This window comes from Megachile rotundata, chromosome 4, assembly GCF_050947335.1.
Source record: "Megachile rotundata isolate GNS110a chromosome 4, iyMegRotu1, whole genome shotgun sequence".
In the NCBI taxonomy this organism is placed as follows: domain Eukaryota; kingdom Metazoa; phylum Arthropoda; class Insecta; order Hymenoptera; family Megachilidae; genus Megachile; species Megachile rotundata.
This window is the reverse complement of record NC_134986.1, coordinates 18,779,953-18,792,962: the sequence shown is the minus strand read 5'-3', so window position 1 is coordinate 18,792,962 and position 13,010 is coordinate 18,779,953. Positions and strand designations below refer to the sequence as shown.

The following is a 13,010-nucleotide window of genomic DNA, read 5'->3' as shown; positions in this document are numbered from 1 at the left end:
TCCGTTCGAGCGGTTTACACAAAATACTTGATCAAGGCAGAAGTTTGAGATTACTGACGCCTACGAGGAAACTTTGCGTGTTATAGAGTATCTCGCGATAAACGTTGGCTTTCAGTGGCTTCGCTAACGAGATCCTCTCGTTGAAGCGGGAAAACGGCTAGCGCGACAAAGTTAAGGGAAGATCGATCGTTTCGAGACCTGCTTGAGTGATCCACTTTAAGTAGGAACTGAACGCAGTCGTGAACAGACGTTTTCTCTTTGCTTTCTGATATGCCGCCCGTCTCTCGACGCGTGTTCTTTCGTTCGAAAATTCCCTGACGGAAACAAACAATGATAATCTTGCTCGCTCTTTCGTTACAAACCAGCCTTAAAGAAATAACGAAATATTTTTCACAGAATATTCGATTCGCAATGTTTTAAATTAAATTAGATGTACAGAGATATATTTCGACACGTTCAAGAACATTTAACGTTTCATCGTTAGATCAGTTAGATACGTCGCGGTAAACGACCCATCCGTGGTAAAGAAAGAAGAAACAGGTGGTGGCTGTTAAGTAACCGAACGGAAATTGCAGCCGAGAAATCGAGAATGAACATACTCACCCGCTCAAGACACCAAGAACTAAGTTCAGCATGAAGAATGAGCCAAGGACGATCAATGGTATAAAGTAAATCCAGTTGTACGTGCTGCCAAGAGCGTCGTTTGTCTGCAAATTTCACCAGACTCACGTGAAGTTCATGGTGTTACGTGTTCGAACACGGTACACCATTTACATTTAAGGAAATATTGCCACGACATTCAAACATCGACACATTTTACGCTCCTTCTCTTTCTTCGCCAAAAATAGATGACATAAGTGTTTTAATACAAGTCGTACGCCTTTATTTCGTCATTTTTTATTTTTTTTTTTAACACCGACGGCCGATGTCACTGTTATTTTCATTTATTACTCCGTTAATGCTTAGGACAGCAGCCGTCGAAGTGTTAACGTACGCAAAATCGAACAAACTCTTCGAGAGAACGAAGCGTAGAAAAGATACGATTAAACACCAAGAGATTTGCAAAGAGAGGGCTGAAACTGACAGTGTTATACTGAGCAAGGTGAACATATACGTCAGTGTTAGCTGTAACAATCGCAAGCGGTTCTTCTCCGGGATACTTCCGATAAACGAGTAAATAGCCGGAAGCCAAATGTTATCGGGCAAAACACATACGTGAATAAACACGGCACACAGAAGAAACAATAACGATCGAACACGATAAATTGTCACGACGAATGTCACATTTAGATATTTAATAATTGTAGGAATGAAAATAAAGGAAACGAAATAATAATCGCAGCAAGCAATCGAAGAAAGGTACATGTATATCGAATGATCGAGTAAATGAGACACGTCGAATTGGTCAGTCGATTACATCGCGGGGAAAAAGATGGTACCTTCATAAAGAGGAGAATTGTTTAATAGTAGATATTGATTTTAAGAATACGGCGTAGCAGTATTTTTTAATTAATATACGATCGCGCAAACTGGCTTAAAGACTTCGTAACTAGGACCTAGTACGTCTTAACACTAAACCTACCGGCATATAATGTGTACTTAATTCGAAATTAAAAATGAAGTTAAAACATAAATAAACAAACGACAAAACATAAATTAGTACACACATTTATTCTTAATCTTGATGAAAATCAATTCTGATTTCAAGGAATGTACTTTAACGAAATGAGTGCCTTATAATAAGAAACTTGTCGAGCGGTCATTTGACCGGTTTGGTAGTTTTAGTGTTAAACGGAAGTCTGCTCGAAAAGTGACGTTTAGATATTTCAAAAGAGATATCCGATTTCGTGTGCATCTTTTTTCAAACTGCGCGAAGACAGAATTTCGGAAGCTTTCCTCTATTTTTCCTTCCATACACGCGTGTAAATTTCAAAAGTTAAAATCCTCTTTCAAAGCTATCGCGTCTTTTGAACGCTTTTAAGACCGACTGACCCAGTAATGACCAACGGTAAAAGGATAATCCCCGAAGACGAAAAATGCCGAAGTTTAAACGCCGAAGAGCCCACCGTGAAACACCGTTCGTGCACGAAACCCGAGATAGGAAAAAAAATGAGAAAGAAAAGGAAAAGAGGAAACAGAAAACAAGACAGAGTAGAGTTGTAACACTGAAGGACATATCTCTTGCTTTACCCAGTACAATATGGCAGTCCAGCCCTCCATAGTGATGCACTGGAAGACAGTGAGCATGGCGAATCCGATGTTGTCGAAGCTGGTGATGCCGAAATTTGGTCCCTCCCAGTGATCCATGCACGTCGAAACATTCGCGTCGCACACGTGCGCTCCGAACGGAGCCTCGGATTTGTTGTCCGTGTTACACGGACTCGGCTGTTCGCCCTCCTTCACGATTACATCTAGAAGAAAAGCATTATCGGTATTCTGCGCCGTACGATCGGTCGATAATAAGCGGCAGAAACTCGAATCGATAGCCTCTCGGAGTCGGACGAGTACCGAGGTTTCGGGATATTATATTATTACTTTAGCCGGGTTTGGCTCCCGGTTTCTTTCTCGCGATAAGAGTTCACTCACTGATATTCCTGATGCTGTAACACGTTTTATGCAACGTTCCCGAATAGAATTCGAGGCCGATGATGGCGAATATCACGATGGCGAACAGCACCAGCAGGCCGATCTGCAGAAGCGGCGCCATCGCCTTGATGATAGACTTGAGCACCACCTGGAGACCTGTATGCAAAAAATTCGCCAGGAGTAATTAGGTCTAACCAACGATTTCACGGAGCGATTCACGTGTTCTTTGTTCGACCGGTAACCGTGTCGCGTTTTCTCCATTTTTAGTCCGCTGCTCGGGGAATCGCGCGTCAAATTTCTATTCTTCTCCCAAAGCGAGGCGAACAAAAATACGTGTTTGTTTCGTTACTCGAAAGCATTCGTACGTCACGGTCATTTCTTTCTTTCTCTTGTTCGCGCGACAAACGTTCGTTTCGTTTTTTTCTCCGGTTACTCTAGCGGCTAAACAATTGGGATACTTCGTCGTTACATGGACACAGCATACAACTCTGAAAAGATAGATCTATTTGGGTGGTGCTACGTATAAACAAAATAATCGTTCTAGCGTTGCAAGGCATCTACGTGTAAATATATAGATATAAGATATAGAAATATACGATTACCGTTCATAGGTATCCGGGCACTTGGCGAATTTCGATAACTTTATATTTTACCGACTCCTCTAACGATTACGCAATTCTCTTCGGATACCGTCGCTTTCCATAGAATCGCGTTAGTCGCCGCTACAGGAATTAAAGGCGATTCGCGGACGATTAAAATAAAGGTCAATTAACGGTAATTGCTTTGGAAAAAGATAAGAAAGTGTCCGGATATTTATGAACGGCAATGTACCTGCAACAATATCGCACTACACTGATCTACGAGCTTCGTGTCTGAAAAACAATAAATGATCGGTTCGCTCGTAATAGTTTCTACGCAGTATCTAAAATCGATAAATAGAAACGTTCCGAAGGAACGGATATCCAGTCGACTCACGAAGTATCCGAATTCCAGGCGCCAGCAAATAAAAACCATCAACGCGCGTTCCTCGAGCACCGTGTGCCTCGCGTTTGCTTTCTCTAATTCAAAGTGTCTATTCAAGATGAAGAGAGAAAAAAAGAGAAACAAAGTATTCGCTCTCTCCCGTATACCGGTTAATGTTCGATCGCGAGCCGTTCGGTTAAGAATCGAAATTTCAACGCTTCCCGCGCAATCTGCCAGCCAATCGATCGATTCCCGAGGAAAAACGACGGGCGAATTTAAAAGAACGAAGCGAAAGAAAGGAAATCGCTAGACAGAGACGATCAACGAGAGGCAATGATCTTTTTCGATTGGTTTCGGCTGGATTTTTCGTGGCCGATTGTATTTGAAACGCTACTCACTCGGTATGCCGGAGACAAGTTTGAGCGGTCGCAACACGCGTATCGCACGCAACGTGCGCAGATCCATATCCAGTTCTATGCCCTGCGAGAACGCCGTGATGAACCTGCCCCAAAACACACACACCCCGCCACACTTTACTACTTACTACTCTATTACACTAATACTCAGGCTACTTAAGTACTTAGACTACACAACTAGGTGGTTAACTAGCGTTTCTATGGCCTAACCCGAGGGAACTGAGGGAATGAATTTCACTCTAATGGGATGATGCTCTGGTCGAGGATCAATTCTATCTCTTTTCTTTTCTCGCGACAAAAATTTCATTTTTATCATTCCTCTAGTTAATTTGCTCGGCCACAGTCTTTGAGCTGCGGTCGCTGAAAAAGTTTCCGCGCGCTTCGTCAAACGTCCTACATTGTATAATTTCCACGCGCAGGACGATCAATAAATAATATTTATATTATTCCGTTTAGAATGATAAGTCGACCCGTAGCAGTATCGACATTTTCTATGCATGGAAATTAATAAATAAACAGTCTACTAACGTTGAAATGTTCCATGAAAAAGGCGATTAAATTTATTTCGCAATTTCAAGTCATTTCATACTGAAACAGTATACAATAACGACTTTTCTAAATGATCTTTTTAAAGATAAGCGTTTTTCGACTTTAAACGACTGATCTCGACGATAATACGAGCAATGGATACTTTATTGTTACGTTTTACCTCGAAATTGTACAATGTTAAGGAAACGTTTCTCGAAGCGTACGGGAACCGAATCGATGAATCGTACGAGTCTGTAAATTAGCAGCCGGGTTCAAGTTAAATAAGAAAATTTCAAGTAGCGTAGAATAAAAAGTAGCAGAAAGTTAGTCCGGTTTGATTGCACGACCGTACCCAAAGACAAAAGACTGAGAAGCTAGAGTCTCGATTCTCGCAGCTTTGGATTAGCTTATCGAATTAGCGCATCGCTGGATTACCTCTTAAACTATCCTCGCAAAAGGACTGAACCGAACGGTTTCGAAGGAAATCAATTTTACTTATTGTCGAAACGATCGGAATTGAATGAAAATGTGTTTAAATATCGAAAGCGTGGAAGCGGGGAGCTACAATTACCGATGGGATGTCGCCCGAAATCGCAACTTCCTTAAGAAATTTTCTGATCTCGTCAGATCCGGAAAATTTCAATTTTTAGGGATCACTTTGTCGAAAACTTGACGATGTATTTTCACGGTGACCCATCGGTAATCGAGAATGGCGTTAACTATGAGAGGTAGGTGAATGTTTTACGACGTAATTATTCGAGAAAAGAGGTACGATAGCGGATGTAGGGGAAATTGGTATTAAATTACTCGCGCGTCTTACTAATTTTAAACATCCCCGGGTATATTTCTAACGGCTGCAACTTTACTCTAACGGATGTGAAACGTAACATCCGTCGCGGTCGTTGAACTTTAGCGCGTTACAATTTTCTTATAATACGTTCCGTGACGAGTAAAATTCAATAGCCATACTTAGACGGCTGTAGTTTCATCGCTGACTAAAATAAGTTTTTTTTTCTAGAAACAGGATTAAAATTCTTTTAATAAAGAAAGCGTATATCAAGCACCGATTAACGATGAAATTGTCATAAATTGATGAAGAATATTTTTTTAGAAGAGTCACAAAACCACGGAACGTATTAAACTATTGACCATGTCAATTTTTAAGTAAAAATAAACTCTGTATCTTTGACGATGCAATAAAAAGCGAATAAAGTAAGAGTGAAGTAAATGTACCTTGAAAGCGTGTAAATCACGTCGTAGTTCCTTTCCGAATGATACATACCATTGTAAATAAAAAGAAAATAAAGTTGTTCGATAAATTTATTTCAGTGTCCGGTTAACGGCGTGGAAACCATAAACGACCACGACGAACCTTCAAAGGTAACAACACCCTAAACGTAACTATGCTTGTTCGAGCCCTAATTCACGCCACTAGTCCATATAATCTACGAACGAATAAAAAGCAAGGATATAAGGATTTCTTAAACTAGAGGATCCACGAAATCTTCGTTCACGTCTCAAGAGGTGAATCCATACCCCCGATGCTTCCAAAGATCGACAACGTTTTCGTATCCCAATGCTTCTGCTGCAATGTTCTTTTTCTATTGTTTTTCATAAATGGTACAAAAGAGAGAAGTTTCGAGGGAAAAGGAGTACGTGGAAGGTCACCTCGGTAAGGTCTAAAGAAAATCTCTAGGTCTAGAAGTCTCGGTCTCTCGAGGCTGTCTAAAAGGTACGACTTTTCTATCATAGCAAACACGAGCTTGCTCGAATACTTTACTTGCTCTATAACACGTACCTATTTGTTTGTACTCAACTTGTAATCAATTCTATCAGTCACGGACTGCTAAATTAACAACGACACCCGCAAGCTAATACTGTTTCTGTGTTTCTTTCTTTTGTTTCATCTTTTTTTTTCGTGATCGTGTACGTGTATGATTATCGAGTGGACGCAAATCTCATTACAACTGCCGTTGAAAGAAACTTTACCTTTTATGTACTATAGCAAATTTCGGCGAAAGAATTTTCGCGTTGAAATTTTGAATTCTTCCCCCGTTATTTCTTCACGCGAGTATTCGTTGAAATTTCCAAAAAATCGCTTTTACGTTTCTTCTCTTTTCCTTGTAGCGACGTACACGAGAACACGTGGACAGAACGTAATAATAGGATTCCGAATGTTATCACGAACTTTTGCTAGCGAAAAGTCAAAGATTCTCTCTTCCGTGTGTGTAACGTGCGTGTGTGTCTAATTCGGCGTTTTCGAAAACGCTCTAAAAGTACGAACAACTTGTGCATATATAGAAGACAGATCTAAAATAACTCAATAATAAATGCTAGAGACTAATTGTTCACGCAACTCTTCTATAATATTATAGAGAGAGAGACAGTATAGAGTTATATATTACGTGTAAAATGTATGTAGAGACACTGGAGATTACGCAAACCACGTGGATACAGAATATATAATATATATGTATAATAAACATATGTATAATTGAGTTGAATTAATATCGATCAACTGTTAACGATCATCTAGCGTCAATCAACTGATCTAATACACCCATAGCCTCTAAAGTGGTGATGGTCAATCAACGATCAAACGGAACGCAACGCTCAAAACGACACGTTTCAATCGGGAAAACTAAAGAAGGAAACTAAAAAGGATGGAAACTAAGGTATAGATTAATAGAAACACTCGACGCATCTACAGAGTGAATCGTTACAGATTGGTATCTTTAACAATCGCTTCGTTACAGCCGTTGCAAGAAACTTTTTAGGACTATTTAGGATCGTATAGGATCTTTTCAGAACTGTTATTTGCCTTTAAATTAATAGCTTTAGATCCAGGAGCAAGAATATTTTCTTTGATAGACGTAGATTATCTATTGACAATCGTTCATAATGTATTTGCAGCAAAAATATTCTTCTATATTCTGAGATCGATGGAAGGGTAATAATGAAAATTGTTTTACGGAATAGGGGTACGATATTGCAGACAAAAGGGTAACTTGATAATATCGACATCGAAGCAGTTTGTTTAGAATACAAAGTTATAACGATTCAGCCTGTATACAGGGTTTAGCTTCGATCGTGGTACAATCGTAGATGGGATGATTTTTTAAGTAAGAATGATTCGCGGAAACAAAATACTGTCGCAATGATATTATTCGTTGCAAGAATTTCAGACTCGTTAGTTAAGTATCTATGAACAATTAAAAGCTTCGTAAGTGGATAGTTTTAAAGAATTAAACGAGACTATCTAACTGCAAAGATTGTATTTACAGTGATCGTAAGGTTGCAAAAATATAGTGTATACGCGTTATTCAAGCTCGTAAATTGCGAGTCTATCCCAATAAAGAAAAACGCGTAATTAATTATCTTCGTCTGACCTAAAACTCGATAAAGAAATTTCATTTATTTTCACGCGGAAAATTATCCCATTTATGACGGTACTACGAAGCGAATCTGCAGACCCCGTACTAGAACGTCGAGTACACACGCAGATACTGGTATATTAAGTTAGCTGATGCCGGTCTTGCTTGCCAGAACTAAAAAACGTCCACCCAACGTGTCAACTAAAGCAAATAGAGAGACAGAGAAAGATAGACAGACAGATAGACAGACAGAAACTGACAGAGAAGCTAAAATGATCGACGGGACACTAATAGTGTGTATCTGATTAAAATAATGTCAAGAAACGTTTAAAACTAACAAGGAGACACTAGTCGAACGCACAAACAAACTGCCAGGAGCAACGGGGATATAAGAATAAAAAGACTTCAAGTTGGTTTATAGTAGTGGATAAATCAATCAGCTGATCGACTGAGTTCTCTGTTACTGCACTCTGTGTTTATACTGTTTATACTGTTACAATGGCGGCATTTGCAAATCATTTGCCGCCTTTTGCGCACAACTTTTGTCTAGACTCACTTGGAATTTTCGAAACCAGCTTTAGCGGTCTGAGGACCCTGAAGGAACGTAGCATACGCAGGTCGACGTCCACGTTTGTTTCGGCGAACACGGTCATCGACCTAATCCAAGGATTACTCTAGAATCTATCTGTTCGGCAGTAGAAACCGATCGACGTGTTTTTTTCTTTTTTTTTTTCTTTAAATCTTATGCTTATGGAGAAAGATCCTTTCCGTTTTTCATCGTCGCTGAACGATCAACTTATTCTATTTTTATCATTGTTTCCAACGCGTTCGATGCAGCGTTAAAATGGCCGTACTTAAATTACGAAAATATAACGCGAGGATCTTATTTTCATCGATTCCTTTCGGATACAGGAGTATATGAAATTTGCAAAAGCCGGTCGTCGATGACGTTCAACGGCGGCATGGAACGCGTGAAAGAATAAATCATAAAACGCAGCGAGCGATCGACGAAGAGAGGCTTTCCCCTTAAACGGGTTGGTCACTCGATCGCGGGTATCATTTTTTCAGTTTGTTTCGTTCATATTTGTACGGACATTACGCGTTTTGGGGAACCTGACCAAGAGACATTCTTCTCGTCCACTGTTTTCCTCTCCGTGTTGTCTGTTTCGCTCGAACACCGTGTTTCGAGGTGGACAAGAGTGTCGATAAAAAGGGTAGACAGAGAGAGAGAAAGTGTGGAAAGAGCAAGAATGCGCTCGTTCGTATATACGGAGGAGAAAACGAGGGAGGGAACGAGTGAGTTTGGTTGAATCGTGACCGTGACAACGCACGATGAATGAGAGTATAAAGGTGGAACGATATAATGACCAGTGGTGAGTTTTCGCGAATCGTTTGCAAATCCCTCTTTTCGGTCGAACATCGCTAATTACGATCAAATTTCCTGTATTGGGTATTCTACGATCGTACTGCAGGAGGTGTATGTGTCTATAAAATATTTTCAATTTTCAAATGATCGATAATTATAGCGTTCTTACTGTCACTCGACATACAGGATTTTGACTACATCATTTTGAAAACAAAGGAAAAGGACAAAAAGTAATAAATAGTTTTTTGGTTCCTCGGTGTTCGAACTATGCATTCCGCTGTAAACGATTCTTCAAACTATACACACCACCTGAAGTAATATTAGATTCGCAAAATTACCCAGTACAAAGACACTATTCGCCCGTTAGAATCAATGTTGAAATTCGAAAGCTCGCGACACCGAAAACAGGGATTACCGTTGGTTGAAGTTAATTCGAAAGACCGTAATATACAAAAGAAGAATAAAAAGAAAAAGAAAAAGAAGGAGAAGATAAGATAGAAAATGGTTCTCTCACCCGGTCACCACGACGAAGAAATCCATGATGTTCCAGATGTTGCGCAGATAAGAGCCACGGTGGAGGACGAAGCCAAGGGCGAGGATCTTGAGGCTCGCCTCGACGCAGAAGATCCCGAGGAAGTAGATTTCCGTGGCCTCGAGCTTCTGTGCGAGTATGGTCTTGTCGTGCTTCGGCAGGTGCTCCTCGAGGGCGAGGACCACGCAATTGGCGATGATGGTGAGCAGGACGGCGTACTCGAAGGGCGGCCACTCGATTATGAAGCGCGTGTGCTTCCTGATGCAATTATCCTCCGACAGGATAAACAACGACGTGGTGCCCTTGCCGCCTCCCCCACCGCCACCCGCCCCTCCGCCCTGATCCCGGCCTGGCGCCATGTCCACCAGACCAGGTACCTAAGAGCATTCGCATTTTTCTCTTACCTCGAACGTCGAAACAGATTCGACGCGAAAAATCGGAACAGAAAGATACGTAAGAGGGAAGAAATGCGTGAAACGAGGTAAAATAATTCGCGAACAGGGTGAGCGACATGGTAAGAGGAGAAGCCGCAATTAACGAATATCTCAGACGAAGCTTTTTCAAGCCGAGCTGCCTCTTACCTCCCCTCCAAAGCTAGTCCAGTCACCGAGACCACTCAGTCCGGCCAACCTCGGCCTTCTCCTGTACTGACTCGCGTATCCAGGGTCCCTTTGTGCCGCCTCTTGCGCTGCCAACCTGCAAAATATACGATACCGAAGGTGTTAACCAGCGAACACCGCTCGAAGCAGATTAACGACGCGCGGTTGTAAACGGTACGTTACATCCTCGTTATCGCTGAACGAAATCGCCGTTTCGCCTATAACCGTGATTAATACGACCAGCGATATCTAATTATTAAATTGACCCGTAGTTGTTTCCCGTACAGCAATCGATATCGATATGGAAATTTAGCAATTTTATAGCATGCGGTTGTATCGGTCCTACTTAGTTTTTGTTACGGGACGAATAAAACTCAAACTGTCGAGTTTATTAAAAATGCTAATATTTTAGTTCGCTATTATGAGTTAGTTGTGGAAACTCGTTAAACTCCTCCATAAACAAAGTATTAACTGGAACGAATTCCATCGCTGAGCGACATGTACTCTTGAAATCAGCTGATTTCCTGCAGATGTCCTGCGAGAGAGCTGGTTAATGACTGACGCGGGCACGTAACGCGTCGCTACGATTAATTAACTGCATTAGCCGAGACTTTTGCGAAGCAACGATCCCTCTGTATGCACGATCTTTCCTCGTAGGAAAGTGCAATCAAGGTAGCCGGTAATGCAATAACTGGTAACAAGGATCCCTGGTTGCATGTCCGCGAGGCGTCGCGTCGGATATTGGAACGTGTACAGGGTGTCTTAAAAAACAGCGTTCCGTTAATAGGAGGTTCAACACTAGCTGTCGTCGCCAAATCGCGCGTAACGTTTACTCGAAGATTCGTAAGGGAGGTACAGGTACGCGGCGTTGCTTGTGAGCTGTAACAGCGATCGTTACAACGATAGTAACGTCGTTACCATTATTACGACATCGTGGCTGACTGATAATGCCATGTTAATGCGTTTCGTGCGTAGGAAGCACCGCGTGGGTGGTAAATTATCCTTGTCAACGGTAATGGACTTCGTATCTGTGGTTTGGTGTATTAAATTAAATCGCTATTAATTGGTCGTGTCGTTCGCTTCCGGACCGTCCTTAGTCCGAAGATTTTCCGCGTTTCGCTCTCGGTTTGAAAACCGAAAAAGACGAAATTCGAGGAAATCTATCCATTGCACGCGTTCAAGATTCAATGGTAGAACAACTTGAAATGTCAATGACAATGTTGTATAGATCGAGGAAGCGGAACGAATGTCTGTCTCCGTTTCAATAAGTCTCGGAATTAATAGCTATCTGGCATAGTCGTAACGAAACGGGGACACGGTTTCAAGAAGCGGACCCTTTGCCATTACGAATCGTGTATTATTCGATTACTCTCGTTATACCGGGGTAAAAAGGCATCGAGTTCTGACCGTCTCGAAAGAATCTAAAGAGTACTTTAGGAAGATCGCGAATGCCGCTATTATCGATTGAAAATATGCATATTCCGGCACAGTATGCCAGCGTACGCGTTACGGATGCCGATAAGTATCGATAATTTCTAACGTCGTTCGAACCGAATAGCCAGCGAACCAGGAGAAAGGCTTTTAAACGAAGCGCAACATCGGACAGACAGTTCAATTTTGGCCAGAGAAATTTCTAAACGAATTTAAAGCACCTCAATTTAAATACCAGCACGGTATACAAAGTCATTAAACGCGAAGAAACGCGGTCGAATCGAAAGCAACTTCTCGTACCAGATTGCCCGTTCGTTTCTACTTCCAACCGAGCGTCTCTGAATTATTAAAATCGAGACTTGGAATAATTGATAAAGCTCGCCCCGTCACGGAAAGATCGATAATACTCTCGAAAATGAGTCTACGTTGCTTTTCAACGATTTACCAGAGATACGACTAATTCCCATTTTCTTGCGTCGTGCGAATCGTTATCGTCGCGACAGCAACAAGTGTAACGAACTGGTGACCGTGTACGGTACATATTTTCTCGTCAGCAGATAACGCGTTAAAAAAGTGCGTTCCTGAAATAACGAATATCGAGATCGATAACTTTCCGAAACACGTAATATTGTATAATTACGTCGTAACGTATGGAAGAAGTCGAAAAATCTTTGCAGGCTAATAATTACGTATTAACTTCCTATACTAAACATTTGCGAGTTAAAATTAAATATCGAACAAATATTTACATGCTTTGCAGATTAAAAAATAACAATTCTGTAGAGAGCGATCTACGTGGTGTTCGTGATCTTTGTTGCCCTCGTTAAACAGCGCGTGCTGTATGTTTCGATTATTCAAGGCTCGATTCCATTTTGTTGTCGCTATGAATCGACGAATCGAAAAAGTTCCCTTTTTACACGGTTTTATACCTTCGTTTACGAACGTTCGAGTTCGTGGAAAGCCTGGAATCCTGTTTATTGAAAGTGCTCGCGTCGGATCAGAGTTCAGTAGAATCGGTCGGCTAATGGTCAGACTAATACCGTTACCAAAATCCGATCTAATTGAAACGTTCCACGAATTGATGATTCGGTTTCAGTTTCTCCCTCAATGTCGAAAGAGGTGCATTTTCACCTTCCGAATATTGATAACACCGATCCGAAGATTACGAAAAGACTCTCCAAAGTACGTGCCATGACGAATACGTTTTTTTCGTTG

At 41.3% G+C, this 13,010-nt stretch overlaps 1 protein-coding gene across 19 annotated transcripts in view; it reads right to left on the bottom strand.

Annotated features, from left to right (window-relative positions):
- cac (calcium voltage-gated channel subunit cacophony) overlaps nt 1-13,010 on the bottom strand; it is a 106,504-nt gene that overhangs the window by 31,190 nt on the left and 62,304 nt on the right. For all 19 annotated transcript variants that reach the window (XM_076530418.1, XM_076530419.1, XM_076530420.1 and 16 more), the window contains 6 exons: nt 10,347-10,461; nt 9,748-10,142; nt 3,948-4,051; nt 2,587-2,742; nt 2,191-2,411; nt 604-707 (listed from right to left, as the gene is read on the bottom strand). In XM_076530418.1, the coding sequence (XP_076386533.1) occupies nt 604-707; nt 2,191-2,411; nt 2,587-2,742; nt 3,948-4,051; nt 9,748-10,142; nt 10,347-10,461 (1,095 nt within the window). The remainder of the gene's footprint in view (nt 1-603; nt 708-2,190; nt 2,412-2,586; nt 2,743-3,947; nt 4,052-9,747; nt 10,143-10,346; nt 10,462-13,010) is intronic.